This window comes from Triticum aestivum, chromosome 2A (assembly GCF_018294505.1).
Source record: "Triticum aestivum cultivar Chinese Spring chromosome 2A, IWGSC CS RefSeq v2.1, whole genome shotgun sequence".
Lineage (NCBI taxonomy): Eukaryota > Viridiplantae > Streptophyta > Magnoliopsida > Poales > Poaceae > Triticum > Triticum aestivum.
Window position 1 is genome coordinate 52,919,101 of NC_057797.1, and position 17,479 is coordinate 52,936,579.

Consider the following 17,479-nt stretch of genomic DNA (forward strand, 5'->3'; position numbering starts at 1 on the left):
CAAAGCTCGACTTGTCGCAAAAGGTTTTCGGCAAGTTCAAGGGATTGACTACGATGAGACCTTCTCACCCGTAGCGATGCTTAAGTCTGTCCGAATCATGTTAGCAATTGCCGCATTTTATGATTATGAAATTTGGCAGATGGATGTCAAAACTGCATTCCTGAATGGATTTCTGGAAGAAGAGTTGTATATGATGCAACCAGAAGGTTTTGTCGATCCAAAGGGAGCTAACAAAGTGTGCAAGCTCCAGCGATCCATTTATGGACTGGTGCAAGCCTCTCGGAGTTGGAATAAACATTTTGATAGTGTGATCAAAGCATTTGGTTTTATACAGACTTTTGGAGAAGCCTGTATTTACAAGAAAGTGAGTGGGAGCTCTGTAGCATTTCTGATATTATATGTGGATGACATATTACTAATTGGAAATGATATAGAATTTCTGGATAGCATAAAGGGATACTTGAATAAGAGTTTTTCAATGAAAGACCTCGGTGAAGCTGCTTACATATTAGGCATTAAGATCTATAGAGATAGATCAAGACGCTTAATTGGACTTTCACAAAGCACATACCTTGACAAAGTTTTGAAGAAGTTCAAAATGGATCAAGCAAAGAAAGGGTTCTTGCCTGTGTTACAAGGTGTGAAGTTGAGTAAGACTCAATGCCCGACCACTGCAGAAGATAGAGAGAAAATGAAAGATGTTCCCTATGCTTCAGCCATAGGCTCTATCATGTATGCAATGCTGTGTACCAGACCTGATGTGTGCCTTGCTATAAGTCTAGCAGGGAGGTACCAAAGTGATCCAGGAGTGGATCAATGGACAGCAGTCAAGAACATCCTGAAATACCTGAAAAAGACTAAGGATATGTTTCTCATATATGGAGGTGACAAAGAGCTCATCGTAAAAGGTTACGTTGATGCAAGCTTTGACACTGATCCGGACGATTCTAAATCGCAAACCGGATACGTGTTTACATTAAACGGTGGAGCTGTCAGTTGGTGCAATTCTAAACAAAGCGTTGTGGCGGGATCTACATGTGAAGCGGAGTACATAGCTGCTTCGGAAGCAGCAAATGAAGGAGTCTGGATGAAGGAGTTCATATCTGATCTAGGTGTCATACCTAGTGCATCAGGTCCAATGAAAATCTTTTGTGACAATACTGGTGCAATTGCCTTGGCAAAGGAATCCAGATTTCACAAGAGAACCAAGCACATCAAGAGACGCTTCAATTCCATCCGGGATCTAGTCCAGGTGGGAGACATAGAGATTTGCAAGATACATACGGATCTGAATGTTGCAGACCCGTTGACTAAGCCTCTTCCACGAGCAAAACATGATCAGCACCAAGGCTCCATGGGTGTTAGAATCATTACTGTGTAATCTAGATTATTGACTCTAGTGCAAGTGGGAGACTGAAGGAAATATGCCCTAGAGGCAATAATAAAGTTATTATTTATTTCCTTATATCATGATAAATGTTTATTATTCATGCTAGAATTGTATTAAACGGAAACATAATACATGTGTGAATACATAGACAAACAGAGTGTCACTAGTATGCCTCTACTTGACTAGCTCGTTAATCAAAGATGGTTATGTTTCCTAACCATGAACAAGGAGTTGTTATTTGATTAACGGGATCACATCATTAGGTGAATGATCTGATTGACATGACCCATTCCATTAGCTTAGCACCCGATCGTTTAGTATGTTGCTATTGCTTTCATCATGACTTATACATGTTCCTATGGCTATGATATTATGCAACTCCCGTTTGCCGGAGGAACACTTTGTGTGCTACCAAACGTCACAACGTAAATGGGTGATTATAAAGGTGCTCTACAGGTGTCTCCAAAGGTACATGTTGGGTTGGCGTATTTCGAGATTAGGATTTGTCACTCCGATTGTCGAAGAGGTATCTCTGGGCCCTCTCGGTAATGCACATCACATAAGCCTTGCAAGCATTGCAACTAATAAGTTAGTTGCGAGATGATGTACTACGGAATGAGTAAAGAGACTTGCCGGTAACGAGATTGAACTAGGTATTGAGATATCGACGATCGAATCTCGGGCAAGTAACATACCGATGACAAAGGGAACAACGTATGTTGTTATGCGGTCTGACCGATAAAGATCTTCATAGAATATGTAGGAGCCAATATGAGCATCCAGGTTCCGCTATTGGTTATTGACCGGAGACGTGTCTCGGTCATGTCTACATTGTTCTCGAACCCGTAGGGTCCGCACGCTTAAGGTTTCGATGACAGTTATATTATGAGTTTATGAGTTTTGATGTACTGAAGTTAGTTCGGAGTTCCAGATATGATCATGGACATAACGAGGAGTCTCGAAATGGTCGAGACATAAAGATTGATATATTGGACGGCTATATTCGGACACCGGAAGTGTTCCGGGTGATCTCAGAGAAAACCGGAGAGCCGGAGGGTTACCGGAACCCCCCCCCCCCGGGAGAAGTAATGGGCCATATGGGCCTTAGTGGAGAGAGAGAGGGGCAGCCAAAGGTGGGCCGCGCGCCTCCTCCCCCCTGGTCCGAATTGGACTAGGAGAGGGGGGGCGGCGCCCCCCTTTCCCTCTTCCTCCCCACTTCTTTCCCCCTCCTAGTAGGAGTCCTACTCCTACTAGGAGGAGGACTCCTCCTTGGCGCGCCATAGAGGCCGGCCGGCCTCCTCCCCTTGATCCTTTATATACGGGGGCAGGGGCACCCCTTGACACACAAGTTGATCCATGTGATCATACTCGTAGCCGTGTGCAGTGCCCCCTTCCACCATAGTCCTCGATAATATTGTAGCGGTGCTTAGGCAAAGCCCTGCGACGGTAGTGCATCAAGATCATCACCACGCCGTCGTGCTGACGGAACTCTTCCCCGATACTTTGCTGGATCGGAGTCCGGGGATCGTCATCGAGCTGAACGTGTGCTAGAACTCGGAGGTGCCATAGTTTCGGTGCTTGATCGGTCGGGCCGTGGAGACGTACGACTACATCAACCAAACGCTTCCGTTGTCGATCTACAAGGGTACGTAGATCACACTCTCCCCTCTCGTTGCTATGTATCACCATGATATTGCATGTGCGTAGGAAATTTTTTGAAATTACTACGTTCCCCATCAGTGAGAAGAGAGAAGAAGAGGAGAAGAAGGTGATCGGAATCACGCCAGTCGCCGGCAATCGCCGGAAGTCCGTATCTTCGAGAACGCCTCGCAAATCCAAGCACTTCCTCGCGAGCTCAGCTCGCCCGTCACGTATGTAAAGTACCATCATTTTTGGGAAGACTTGTTTTGTCTTTCGTGTTGGACGCGGACCCGCTCGGACTGAGATCCCGTGCCCCACTCAAGGCAGGGCACGCTGTGCCCTGAGGCCCACGATCCACCATCCGCTCCCCATCCGACGGACTGCGGCGAGTCAACCTAAAATTGGACCAGTCCGCTCGATCCTCTCACGTGAGAAAGCCTAGACCGCGGGAAATGAAGCGCACAACGAAGGACTCTCGCGCGGGAACTGCCGTGGAGCTGTGTCATTGTCGCCATCATGGGGAAGGGCGCCATGGGGTCTCCGGCGGCGGCCACTGGATAAACGGCGTCGGCAATCCCCTCCGCCCCACGGCTTCTCATCCCCGCCCCGCTCCGACGAGCTCCGACGACCGCGTTCGTCCTCCCGTGTCCGCCCTCCCGCCCCACTCCGACGAGCCCTCAGCTCCGACGACCGCGTCCCCTCAACCGAGGTTCTTCCCTGCGACCGCTGCCACCACTCCAGTACAGAGCAGGTTATCCCATGTCCGTCCTCTGTCCGTCCCCTGTGTCTCCTTTGTATATGTATATTTCGAAACTGAAAATTGTGCTTGCTTGTTAGTTTAGTACTGAAATTAGCCATGTCATTGGATTGTTACTTCAATACTGAAAATAGTGCTGAAAAAATTTCTGGTTGTGTGTTTCTTTACCCTATATTGACTCCATTGTCATGCATTAATCTGAGGTTTGATTGATGTGTTTATTGTCTTATTTTACAGAATTCCTGCTGATTGGTGTGCTATGCAATTGTGAGTGTTGTGCATTTGCAAGTGTTCTGCAATGGGGAAATTGACAAGGGGATGCCTCAAATTGGCATGAGGTTTAGAAAATCGGATGAAGCTTCGCTATTTTGGGTTGCATATGGAGGCCGTGTTGGGTTTGGTGTGAGGAAGAGAAACAAACATGTAAGCAAGATGGATGGTCAAGTGACTTCATGCAAATTTGTTTGTTCCAATGAGGGTATAAGAAAGAAAGGGATAACAATCGATCATGAGCCAAAGCGTGTTAGAGCTGAAACAAGAACAAATTGCAAAACTCGCATGATTATATCACTCGATCGAGTAGCAATGAATTACGAAGTCACAAATGTTGTATTGGAACACAATCATTACCTTCAATTGCCACAAACATGTCACTTGATGGCATCACAAAGGAAGATTTCGGAACTACAAGCTTTTCAAATAGAAGCTGCCGAGGATTCTGGAATCATGCCCAAAGCTGCACATGAGCTTGCTTGTCATCGAGTTGGTGGACCATTTAATCTCGGCTACACTTGTCGTGATCAAAAGAATTATTTGCGAAGCAAGCGGCAAAGAGAGTTGGCTTTCGGTCAAGCCGGTAGTATGTTGAAGTATTTTCATGACAAAATGATTGAGAACCCATCTTTCCAATATTCTTTGCAGTTGGATTGTGAGGAAGATATAGCCAAGATATTCTGGGCTGATGCTAAAATGGTTCTTGATTATGCACACTTTGGTGATGTTGTCACATTTGATACAACATTTGGCACAAATAAATAATATAGGCCATTTGGTGTTTTTCTTGGACTCAATCAGTTTACAGAAACCACCATTTTTGGTGCAGCCTTGCTATTTGATGAAACATGTGACTCATTTACATGGCTTTTTGAGACTTTTCTAGCTACACATAATGGGAGGCAACCTAGAACTACTTATACGGATCAAGATAATGGGGAAAGCTATAGAGAAAGTCTTCACGGAATCATATCATGGATTGTGCACCTTTCATATAATGCAAAATGTTGTTAAGCATTTATGTCCATTGAAGGGTGAAGAAAAAGATGAAGAGGAGGGTGAAGGCAGCGGTGAAGATGAAGATGAAGACTCTCATATTCTCACAGATTTTGGTGAATGCATGTATGGCTATGAGGACAAAGTAGAGTTTGAAGAGGCATTTAACAATATGAGAAGTAAAGTGCACAAGCAAACTTGGTTAGATAGTATCTACAAGTTGAAAGAAAAATGGGCTGAATGTTATATGAGAGATGTGTTCAGTTTGGGAGTAAGAAGTACACAACTTAGTGAGAGCTTCAACAATTCATTGAAAAACCATTTGAAATCAGATATTCATATTGTTCGGTTCTTGATGCATTTTGAGAGGACAGTGGAGGTAAAAAGAACAATGGAATTGTAATCTGAATTTGATCAAAGGAAGAAGTTGCCAAGAATCCTGATGCACACACCTATGTTGGTGCTAGCAAGCAAAGCATACACTCCAATTATCTTTGAATCTTTTCAAAGTGAATATGAGAGATCCATGGCTGCATACAAGATAGACAAGGAAGGAATGTGGTAGAGAATCCAAAGTTTGAAGCTCAACTTTGGTATAGGGGTGTGTCTCACAAGTTTCACACCGTGGCAGCTAAAGTAGCCAACTCTTTTGAGTGACGTTTGATATTAGAAGATGCACTTGATTGCGTTGGTCCACAACTAGAGGAGAAACTCAATGCAACTATGGATGCTACGAACAAGCCATGTGATGACCAAGAAAATGTTGACCCAAATGTGCAACTAACTAGTGAGTTTCTTAGTGCCGCAAAGCTCAAGAAAAAAGAGGTTCAATCAAAAAACTTGAGGAGAAAGAGAGGTTGGCTTGATAAGTTACTCAGGGGGAAGCGCAAACTAACTAAAGGTGCCTCATCCAAAAAAAGCAGCAAAGGTATGTTCCCATCTATACATGATATATTGTTACCACTCATTCCTAGACTAAATACTGGAATTTTCATGGTAGCAACAAAAGAAAAATGATGGTGCACGGCCTCAAGTAAGAGTGGAGAAGGATGATGTTGTACAGCCTCAAGCAAATATCAGTTACACACAACTATTGATGGCTCCCCCCGACGGTGTTTATGATGAAGATCTGTTCTAACATGTACAAGCTTGTTAGATAGTATTTTGGACATTTTTACTAGTATTTTGGACAAAGATGACTATAGTATTTTGGATTTTGGGGGCTGACTATAGTCTTTCGTGGCCTAAGTGTGCAAGTAGATTGGCCTAATTTATGTACTTCAAGAATTATGTAAGAACAGATTGTTGTTGCCAAATTTGAGTTACTAATGCTCAAAGTTTGTACGTTGTTTAATTCATTTTGATTTTATTTTCTAATTGATTGTATAATGAATGCCTCAGTTCAACTCTTCTTCGGTTCATGTTCGGTACTAAATTCTGCATATTAAACACTTTATTGATGTTGTCTCTATTTTCATTTTATTGAATTTTGTATTCTGGAGTTGTCCAGTGTTAACTGCTAACTGAATTTGCTGTTCGTGTGTAGTACAGACATGTCCTCGCTGCTTCTGTCCAGGGCGCCCATGGCAGTCCGAGCGGGCGGGCGGACGGGTCGTCAGAACGTGCGGAGGCAGCCGCCAGAGGGTAGGCGGACGGAGCAGCCAGAGGTGGGCGGCCGTCGAGGTCGTTTCCTCATGTCCTGGAGGAGCAGCCGGAGCAGCTCGTCTCCCTTCCCCTCGACAACGGGACCAGCAGCCCGCCTCGCGTCGTCGTGCGTGGAACAGAGGAAGGGGACGCCAGCGAACTATGGACGGCGGCGGCGGACGGCCATCTCTTTCGTCGGTAGCGGCGGCGGGTGCCTCCGCCGCGGACGAACCTCGGGACACGCGGCTGATTCGGGAGCTCCTCCGCTTGATGGGGCTCGGCGAGGGCAAGTACGAGCCGCGCGTCGTGCATCGCGTGCGTGAGAAAGAGAAAGGATCAAGCGGACTGGTCCAATTTTAGATTAACTCGCTGCAGTCCGTCGGATGGGGAGCGGATAGTGGATCGTGGGCCTCAGGGCACAGCGTGCCCTGCCTTGAGCGGGGCACGGGATCTCAGTCCGACCCGCTCGGGTAAGCCGAAATAGGCACGAAACTCTGGCTGATCCAGGGAGGGCACGGATGGCAGGCACACGTCCTACATATATAAACTCGGTACGCCGCCGTCCACGCTCATACAAGCAGAACCCATCCAACCCTAACCCGATCGATCTCAACGCCGAAAGTCTGGGCTCACCGCCGCCGTGATGGTCCACTCGAGCTGCCACGTCGTCGGAACGATAACGTCGCTGTTTCGCCGCTACTACAACCGCCGGCGCGGATACAAGCCGATCCCGCGGTGTGACGCGGAGGAGCAGCAAGCCGAAATGGTGCAGGGCGGGTGCAAAAGCGTGCTTTTCGAGTTTCGCCGCTACTACAACCGCCGGCGCGGCTACAAGCTGATCCCGCGTTGCGACGCGGAGGAGGAGGAGGAAGCCGAAAAGGCACAGGACGGGAGCAAAAGCGTGCTGTGCGAGGGGTGCAAGAAGGTGCCGGTGGAGTGCGAGGAAGAGCGGGATGGGGAGGGCCCGGAGGGGTGCGGCGACCGGCTCATGGCCCGGTGCTGGTTGGAGATGCGGAGCGGGACGAGCTTCGCCGGCTGGAAGGACTTGGCTGACGCGTCCTACATGTACACCCGAGCCGGAAGCTGGAGAAAAGCGATACAGGCATACGGCGAGTTAGCCGCCTATTCTCTCAGGGTAAAATATCGTTTCAGTTATTTATTTTTTTGGAATCGGTGTTAATTACTCCTAGCTATTTTTGGACAGTTTCATATGATATCATGGTCGCCATACATTGATGCAGAGAGGAAGCGAGCTGAGCGCGGGGTCGGCGCTGCTCCGTTCGGCGAAATGCTACGCCGAGATCGAGGAGAAAAGCGAGGAGGACGTCGCCGCCATGAAGCTCGCGCTGGAGGAGGCCCTCGCGCTGTTCGTCAAGAACGGCGACCAGCGGCTGGCCGCCACGGCCTGCTCCGACCTGGCCGAGTTCCACCTGGACCGTAACGACCTCCCGGACGCGCTGCTCTTCTACGAGCGCCGCCGAGTACTACGGCACCGCCAACCGGCGCTTCAACCGCTTCTGCAGGTTCAGAGCTCAGCTTGTCACCTACCTGCTGGCCAACGAAGAGGCGCTTCGCGCCAATGGAGCGCTGCCCATTCGCGACTACAAAAGGAAGTGCGTCGGATACATGAAGCCCAGCGATCCTGATTGGCTTCTTTTGCTGGCCCAGATGCTCGGCACCAGCAGCGTAGCGCACGACTATCATCCTTCTTCTTGATTTAGTAGCCATCTACTATCATCTTTACAAGACTAGACTAGACTAGAATTGTGTGTATCAAATACGTAGTATGTGTATGACTTGCATATATTTGGACTTCGACATGTAATTAGAGAGTTACAAGTGTTTGAGCTGAACACATGTAAGTGTAATTCCCGGCTTATGATACTTAAAGGCTATATATGCGGGTACCCAAAATATATATACTAGAGGAAACTCACGTGCATATTGTGGACACGTGGTCGAATATTTTGTCAGATGGCTAACAGGTTAACTTTTTTTTTCTGTTACATGATTAACATTTTTTTCATATACACGGTTTTGAACATTTTCCTAACATGTGCTGAGCATGAATCCCCTACGCCTCGCGCCTAGGGTTTTTATCCTCTCGGGCGATCTGCCGCCCCTGAGTACTTCCACCCTCCACAAAGTCTGATCGCCGTCTCCGTCGATCGTGCAGCGCCCCAACCACGCCAGGATGGCCTCACCCTCGGACGCCAACTCTGCCACCAGTGGAGGCGCATCGGCGGCCGCAACCCCCATCCTGGAAGATTTCTTCGATCAGTTAGATCTGAACGATGAGGAGTTCAATGATGTTGAGATTGATGAGGAGGATCCAGAAATCAGGGAGAGCGTTAGGTGGCTAGCCCTAGCTAGGGTTCACACCGACAAGAATTTCTCGCAGGCAGCCTTCTACGAGGATATGAGGGCGGCCTGGAATCCGGCGCAAAGGGTCAGATTTCGCCCGGTCGGACCCAAAAGATTTGTTGTCCAAGCTTCCTGCCTGGGCGACTGGGAGCGGATGATGATGCAGGGCCCTTGGCTCTTCCGCAACATGGCGGTCTTGTTGTGTTCGTATGATGGTTTCACCAAGGCGGATGATGTGATTTTCGATCATCTGCCCATCTGGCTACAAGTCCACAAACTACCTGATCCCAACTGCAAACAAGCTATTGTTGAGCGACTCCTTAAAGGGGCTGGAGAAATCCTAGAGATGCGTTTGAACGGCAACACCCGTGGAGACTATATTAGGGTTAGGGTAAACCATGATATCAAGCAGCCTCTGACAAAGTTTGTTAGCGTTGTCCGTGCGCAGGAGAGACAGGTTTATTTGGTGCGGTATGAGAAGTTGGCCCGTTTTTGCAGTTTCTGTGGTCGGATTGGACATGAGCACAAGGAGTGCGGATCCGGGGTTCATGAGAAGCAAAGTCTCAAGTTTGGCGACTGGCTATACGCTGGCGGCCCCAGTCGGCCGAGGCCTGAGCAAACCCCCAGCAGGGCAGATAAATCTCGCCCGATGAGGAAGAATAGCAACCCTAGTGCTTCCTTGGACCCTGGCCTCAAGGCTTTGGACCCCGATACGCTCGACACAGCAACAAGCCCGGTGAAGAACCCGGGTACAATCATGGATGTTGATAGGGATGCGAGGAAGAGATTGAATATGGATAGTGTGGGAGATGATACTCTGAACAAACCAAAAAGCAAGAAGGAGGTGCTGGCCATCACGGATGGCAGCGGTCAAGATCTAGGAGAGAATGCCTCGCCAACGAGCAGCTCTTCTGGCAGCAAACGTGTCAAGCTCACCAAGGATCATGCAACAACTCAGAGATCGGCGGCTTCCCTCGAGGAAGACCGCCGGATGCAATGAATGTTGGGGAACGTTGCAGAAAACAAAAAAATTTCCTACGGTTTCACCAAGATCCATCTATGAGTTCATCTAACAACGAGTGATTGGATTGCATCTACATACCTTTGTAGATCACGCGCGGAAGCGTTCAAGAACGGGGATGAGGAAGGCGTACTCGACGTGATCCAAATCACCGGAGATCCTAGCGCCGAATGGATGGCACCTCCGCGTTCAACACACGTACGGTCAGCGTGACGTCTCCTTCTTCTTGATCCAGCAAGGGGGGAGGAGAAGTTGAGGAAGATGGCTCCAGCAGCAGCACGACGGCGTGGTGGTGATGGAGCTGCAGTACTCCGGCAGGGCTTTGCCAAGCACTATGGAGGAGGAGGATGTGTTGGAGAGGGAGAGGGAGGCACCAAAGATGTGGTATGAGAGGCCCTCCTTCCCCCACTATATATAGGGAGTCCAAAGGGGGGGGCGCCGGCCCTAGGAGATCCAATCTCCTAGGGGGGCGGCGGCCAAGGGAGGAGTCCCTCCCCCCCAAGGCACCTAGGGGTGCCTTCCCCCTTTGGGACTCTTCCCTCCTTGAAACCCTAGGCGCATGGGCCTCTTGGGGCTGGTGCCCTTGCCCCATGTAGGCCAAGGCGCACCCCCTACAGCCCATGTGGCCCCCGGGGCAGGTGGCCCCACCCGGTGGACCCCCGGGACCCTTCCGGTGGTCCCGGTACAATACCGATGACCCCGAAACTTGTCACGATGCCCGAAATAGCACTTCCTATATATAATTCTTTACCTCCGGACCATTCCGGAACTCCTCGTGACGTCCGGGATCTCATCCGGGACTCCGAACAACATTCTGGTTACTGCATATACATATCCCTACAACCCTAGCGTCACCGAACCTTAAGTGTGTAGACCCTACGGGTTTGGGAGACATGTAGACATGACCGAGATCGCTCTCCGGTCAATAACCAACAACGGGATCTGGATACCCATGTTGGCTCCCACATGCTCCTCGATGATCTCATCGGATGAACCACGATGTCGAGGATTCAAGCAACCCCGTATACAGTTCCCTTTGTCAATCGGTATGTTACTTGCCCGAGATCTGATCGTCGGTATCCCAATACCTCGTTCAATCTCGTTACCGGCAAGTCACTTTACTCGTACCGCAATGCATGATCCCGTGACCAGACACTTGGTCACTTTGAGCTCATTATGATGATGCATTACCGAGTGGGCCCAGTGATACCTCTCCGTCATGCGGAGTGACAAATCCCAGTCTTGATCCATGTCAACCCAATAGACACTTTCGGAGATACCCGTAGTATACCTTTATAGTCACCCAGTTACGTTGTGACGTTTGGTACACCCAAAGCACTCCTACGGTATCCGGGAGTTACACGATCTCATGGTCTAAGGAAAAGATACTTGACATTGGAAAACTCTAGCAAACGAACTATACGATCTTGTGCTATGTTTAGGATTGGGTCTTGTCCATCACATCATTCTCCTAATGATGTGATCCCGTTATCAATGACATCCAATGTCCATAGTCAGGAAACCATGACTATCTGTTGATCAACGAGCTAGTCAACTAGAGGCTTACTAGGGACATGTTGGTGTCTATTATTCACACATGTATTACGATTTCCGGATAACACAATTATAGCATGAATAAAGACAATTATCATGAACAAGGAAATATAATAATAATGCTTTTATTATTGCCTCTAGGGCATATTTCCAACAGTCTCCCACTTGCACTAGAGTCAATAATCTAGTTACATTGTGATAAATCGAACACCCATGGAATTCTGGTGTTGATCATGTTTTGCTCTAGGGAGAGGTTTAGTCAACGGATCTGCTACATTCAGGTCCGTATGTACTTTACAAATATCTATGTCTCCATCTTGAACATTTTCACGAATGGAGTTGAAGCGACGCTTGATGTGCCTTGTCTTCTTGTGAAACCTGGGCTCCTTGGCAAGAGCAATAGCTCCAGTGTTGTCACAGAAGAGCTTGATCGGCCCCGACGCATTGGGTATGACTCCTAGGTCGGTGATGAACTCCTTCACCCAAATTGCTTCATGTGCTGCCTCCGAGGCTGCCATGTACTCCGCTTCACATGTAGATCCCGCCACGACGCTCTGCTTGCAACTGCACCAGCTTACTGCCCCACCATTCAAAATATACACGTATCCGGTTTGTGACTTTGAGTCATCCAGATCTGTGTCGAAGCTAGCGTTGACGTAACCCTTTACGACGAGCTCTTCGTCACCTCCATAAACGAGAAACATTTCCTTAGTCCTTTTCAGGTACTTCAGGATATTCTTGACCGCTGTCCAGTGTTCCTTGCCAGGATTACTTTGGTACCTTCCTACCAAACTTACGGCAGGGTTTACATCAGGTCTGGTACACAGCATCGCATACATAATAGAACCTATGGCTGAGGCATAGGGGATGACACTCATCTCTTCTATATCTTCTGCCGTGGTCGGACATTGAGCTGAGCTCAATTTCACACCTTGCAACACAGGCACGAACCCCTTCTTAGACTGATCCATATTGAACTTCTTCAATGTCTTATCAAGGTATGTGCTTTGTGAAAGACCTATGAGGCGTCTTGATCTATCTCTGTAGATCTTGATGCCTAATATATAAGCAGCTTCTCCAAGGTCCTTCATTGAAAAACTCTTATTCAAGTAGGCCTTTATGCTGTCCAAGAGTTCTATATCATTTCCCATCAAAAGTATGTCATCTACATATAATATGAGAAATGCTACAGAGCTCCCACTCACTTTCTTGTAAACACAGGCTTCTCCATAAGTCTGCGTAAACCCTGATCATCTCATCAAAGCGAATGTTCCAACTCCGAGATGCCTGCACCAGCCCATAAATCGAGCGTTGGAGCTTGCACACCTTGTCAGCATTCTTAGGATCGACAAAACCTTCCGGCTGCATCATATACAATTCTTCCTTAAGGAAACCATTAAGGAATGCCGTTTTGACGTCCATTTGCCATATTTCATAATCATAGAATGCGGCAATCGCTAACATGATTCGGACGGACTTTAGCTTCGCTACCGGTGAGAAAGTCTCATCGTAGTCAACCCCTTGAACTTGTCGATAACCCTTAGCGACAAGTCGAGCTTTATAGATGGTCACATTACCATCCGCGTCTGTCTTCTTCTTAAAGACTCATTTATTTTCTATGGCTCGCCGCTCAACGGGCAAGTCGGTCAAAGTCCATACTTCGTTTTCATACATGGATCCTATCTCGGATTTCATGGCTTCTAGCCATTTGTCGGAATCCGGGCCCGCCATCGCTTCTTCATAGTTCGAAGGTTCACCGTTGTCTAACAACATGATTTCCAAGACAGGGTTGCCGTACCACTCTGGTGCGGAACGTGTCCTTGTGGACCTTCGAATTTCAGTAGGAGCTTGATCAGAAGTATCTTGATCATCATCATAAACTTCCTCTCTAGTCGGTGCAGGCACCTCAAGAACATTTTCTTGAGTTGCGCCATTTTCCGGTTCAAGAGGTAATACTTCATCAAGTTCTACTTTCCTCCCACTTACTTCTTTCGAGAGAAACTCCTTCTCTAGAAAGGATCCATTCTTGGCAACAAAGATCTTGCCTTCGGATCTAAGGTAGAAGGTATACCCAATAGTTTCTTTAGGGTATCCTATGAAGACGCATTTTTCTGATTTGGGTTCGAGCTTTACAGGTTGAAGTTTCTTGACATAAGCATCGCATCCCCAAACTTTTAGAAACGACAGCTTGGGTTTCTTCCCAAACCATAATTCATACGGTGTCGTCTCAACGGATTTCGACAGAGCCCTATTTAAAGTGAATGCGGCAGTCTCTAAAGCATAGCCCCAAAAAGATAGCGATAAATCGGTAAGAGACATCATAGATCGCACCATATCTAATAGAGTGCGATTACGATGTTCGGACACACCATTACGCTGAGGTGTTCCAGGTGGCGTGAGTTGTGAAACTATTCCACATTTTCTTAAGTGTGTGCCAAATTCGTGACTCAAGTATTCTCCTCCACGATCTAATCGTAGGAACTTGATTTTCCTGTCATGTTGATTTTCAACCTCACTTTGAAATTCCTTGAACTTTTCAAAGGTCTTAGACTTGTGTTTCATTAAATAGATATACCCATATCTACTCAAGTCATCAGTGAGGGTGAGAACATAATGATAGCCACCGCGAGCCTCAACACTCATTGGACCGCACACATCAGTATGTATGATTTCCAATAATTTGGTTGCTCGCTCCATTGTTCTTGAGAACGGAGTCTTGGTCATTTTACCCATGAGGCATGGTTCGCACGTGTCAAATGATTCGTAATCAAGAGACTCTAAAAGTCCATCAGCATGGAGCTTCTTCATGCGTTTGACACCTATGTGACCAAGGCGGCAGTGCCACAAGTATGTGGGACTATCATTATCAATCTTACATCTTTTGGTATTCACACTATGAAGATGTGTAGCATTACGCTCGAGATTCATTAAGAATAAACCATTCACCATCGGAGCATGACCATAAAACATATCTCTCGTATAAATAGAACAACCATTATTCTCGGATTTAAATGAGTAGCCATCTCGAATTAAACGAGATCCTGATACAATGTTCATGCTCAAACTTGGCACTAAATAACAATTATTGAGGTTCAAAACTAATCCCGTAGGTAAATGTAGAGGTAGCGTGCTGACGGCGATCACATCGACCTTGGAACCATTCCCGACGCGCATCGTCACCTCGTCCTTCCCCAGTCTCCGCTTATTCCGCAGCTCCTGCTTTGAGTTACAAATGTGAGCAACTGCACCGGTATCAAATACCCAGGAGCTACTACGAGTACTGGTAAGGTACACATCAATTACATGTATATCACATATACCTTTCGTTTTGCCGGCCTTCTTGTCCGCTAAGTATTTGGGGCAGTTCCGCTTCCAATGACCACTTTCCTTGCAATAAAAGCACTCAGTCTCGGGCTTGGGTCCATTCTTTGGCTTCTTCCCGGCAGCTTGCTTGCCGGGCGCGGCAACTCCCTTGCCGTCTTTCTTTAAGGTTTTCTTACCCTTGCCTTTCTTGAACTTAGTGATTTTATTCACCATCAACACTTGATGTTCCTCTTTGACTTCTACCTCTGCTGATTTCAGCATTGCAAATACTTCAGGAATGGTCTTTTCCATCCCCTGCATATTGAAGTTCATCACAAAGCTCTTTTAGCTCGGTGGAAGCGACTAAAGGATTCTGTCAATGACCGCGTCATCTGGGAGATTAACTCCTAGCTGAGTCAAGCGGTTATGCAACCCAGACATAGTGAGTATGTGCTCACTGACAGAACTGTTTTCCTCCATCTTATAGCTGAAGAACTTGTCGGGGACTTGATATCTCTCGACCCGGGCATGAGCTTGGAAAACCATTTTCAGCTCTTCGAACATCTCATATGCTCTGTGTCTCTCAAAACGCTTTTGGAGCCCCGGCTCTAAGCTGTAAAGCATGCCGCACTGAACGAGGGAGTAGTCATCGGTACGTGCCTGCCAAGCGTTCATAACGTCTTGTTCTGCAGGGAGAACAGGTGCGTCACCTAGCGGTGCTTGTAGGACATAATCTTTCTTGGTAGATATGAGGATGATCCTCAGGTTCCAGACCCAGTCCGTGTAGTTGCTGCCATCGTCTTTCAGCTTGGTTTTCTCTAGGAACACGTTGAAGTTGAGGACTATGTTAGCCATTTGATCTACAAGACATATTGTAAAATTTAGACTAAGTTCATGATAATTGAGTTCATCTAATCAAATTATTTAATGAACTCCCACTTAGATAGACATCCCTCCAGTCATCTAAGTATAACATGATTCGAATTAACTAGGCCGTGTCTGATCATCACGTGAGACGGACTAGTCAACATCGGTGAACATCTTCATGTTGATCATATATTCTATACGACTCATGCTCGACCTTTCGGTCTTCTGTGTTCCGAGGCCATGTCTGTACATGCTAGGCTCGTCAAGTCAACAAGTGTTTGCATGTGTAAATCTGTCTTACACCCGTTGTATGTGAATGTTAGAATCTATCACACCCGATCATCACGTGGTGCTTCGAAACAACGAACTGTCGCAACGGTGCACAGTTAGGGGGAACACTTTCTTGAAATTATTATGAGGGATCATCTTATTTACTACTGTCGTTCTAAGTAAACAAGATGCATAAATATGATAAACATCACATGCAATCAAATAATAAAAGTGACATGATATGGCCAATATCACATAGCTCCTTTGATCTCCATCTTGGGGCTCCATGATCATCTTGTCACCGGCATGACACCATGATCTCCATCATCATGATCTCCATCATCGTTTCTCCATGAAGTTGCTCGCCAACTTTTACTTCTACTACTATGGCTAACGCGTTTAGCAATAGAGTAAAGTAATTTACATGGCGTTTCTCAATGACACGCAGGTCATACAAAAAATAAAGACAACTCCTATGGCTCCTGCCGGTTGTCATACTCATCGACATGCAAGTTGTGATTCCTATTACAGTAGCATGAACAACTCATACATCACATATATATCATTCATCATTCATCACAACTTTGGCCATATCATATCACAAAGCACTTGCTGCAAAAACAAGTTAGACGTCCTCTAATTGTTGTTGCAAGTTTTACGTGGCTGCAATAGGGTTCTAGCAAGAACGTTTTCTAACCTACGTGAAAGCCACAACGTGATTTGTCAACTTCTATTTACCCTTCATAAGGACCCTTTTCATCGAATCCGCTCCAACTAAAGTGGGAGAGACAGACACCCGCCAGCCACCTTATGCAACTAGTGCATGTCAGTCGGTGGAACCGGTCTCACGTAAGCGTACGTGTTAGGTTGGTCCGGGACGCTTCATCCCACAATACCGTTGAAGCAAGATAAGACTAGTAGCGGCAAGAAAGTTGACAACATCAACGCCCACAACAAATTGTGTTCTACTCGTGCAAGAGAACTACGCATAGACCTAGCTCATGATGCCACTGTTGGGGAACATTGCAGAAAACAAAAAAAATTCCTACGATTTCACCAAGATCCATATATGAGTTCATCTAACAATGAGTGATTGGATTGCATCTACATACCTTTGTAGATCACGCGCAGAAGCATTCAAGAACAGGGATGAGGAAGGCGTACTCGACGTGATCCAAATCATCGGAGATCCTAGCGCCGAACGGACGGCACCTCCGCGTTCAACACACGTACGGTCAGCGTGACGTCTCCTTCTTCTTGATCCAGCAAGGGGGAAGGAGAAGTTGAGGAAGATGGCTCCAGCAGCAGCATGACGGCGTGGTGGTGATGGAGCTGCAGTACTTCGGCAGGGCTTCGCCAAGCACTATGGAGGAGGAGGATGTGTTGGAGAGGGAGAGGG

General features: G+C 47.1%; 1 protein-coding gene across 1 annotated transcript; it reads left to right on the top strand.

Moving 5' to 3' along the window:
• Positions 1–7,290: 7,290 nt before the first annotated feature.
• On the top strand, positions 7,291–8,347 carry LOC123191480 (uncharacterized). Its single transcript, XM_044604198.1, has 2 exons — positions 7,291–7,836; positions 7,943–8,347. Exons 1-2 carry the CDS (start codon positions 7,345–7,347, stop codon positions 8,345–8,347), a joined length of 897 nt encoding a protein of 298 aa, XP_044460133.1. The 5' UTR covers positions 7,291–7,344.
• The last annotated feature ends 9,132 nt before the right edge of the window (positions 8,348–17,479 follow it).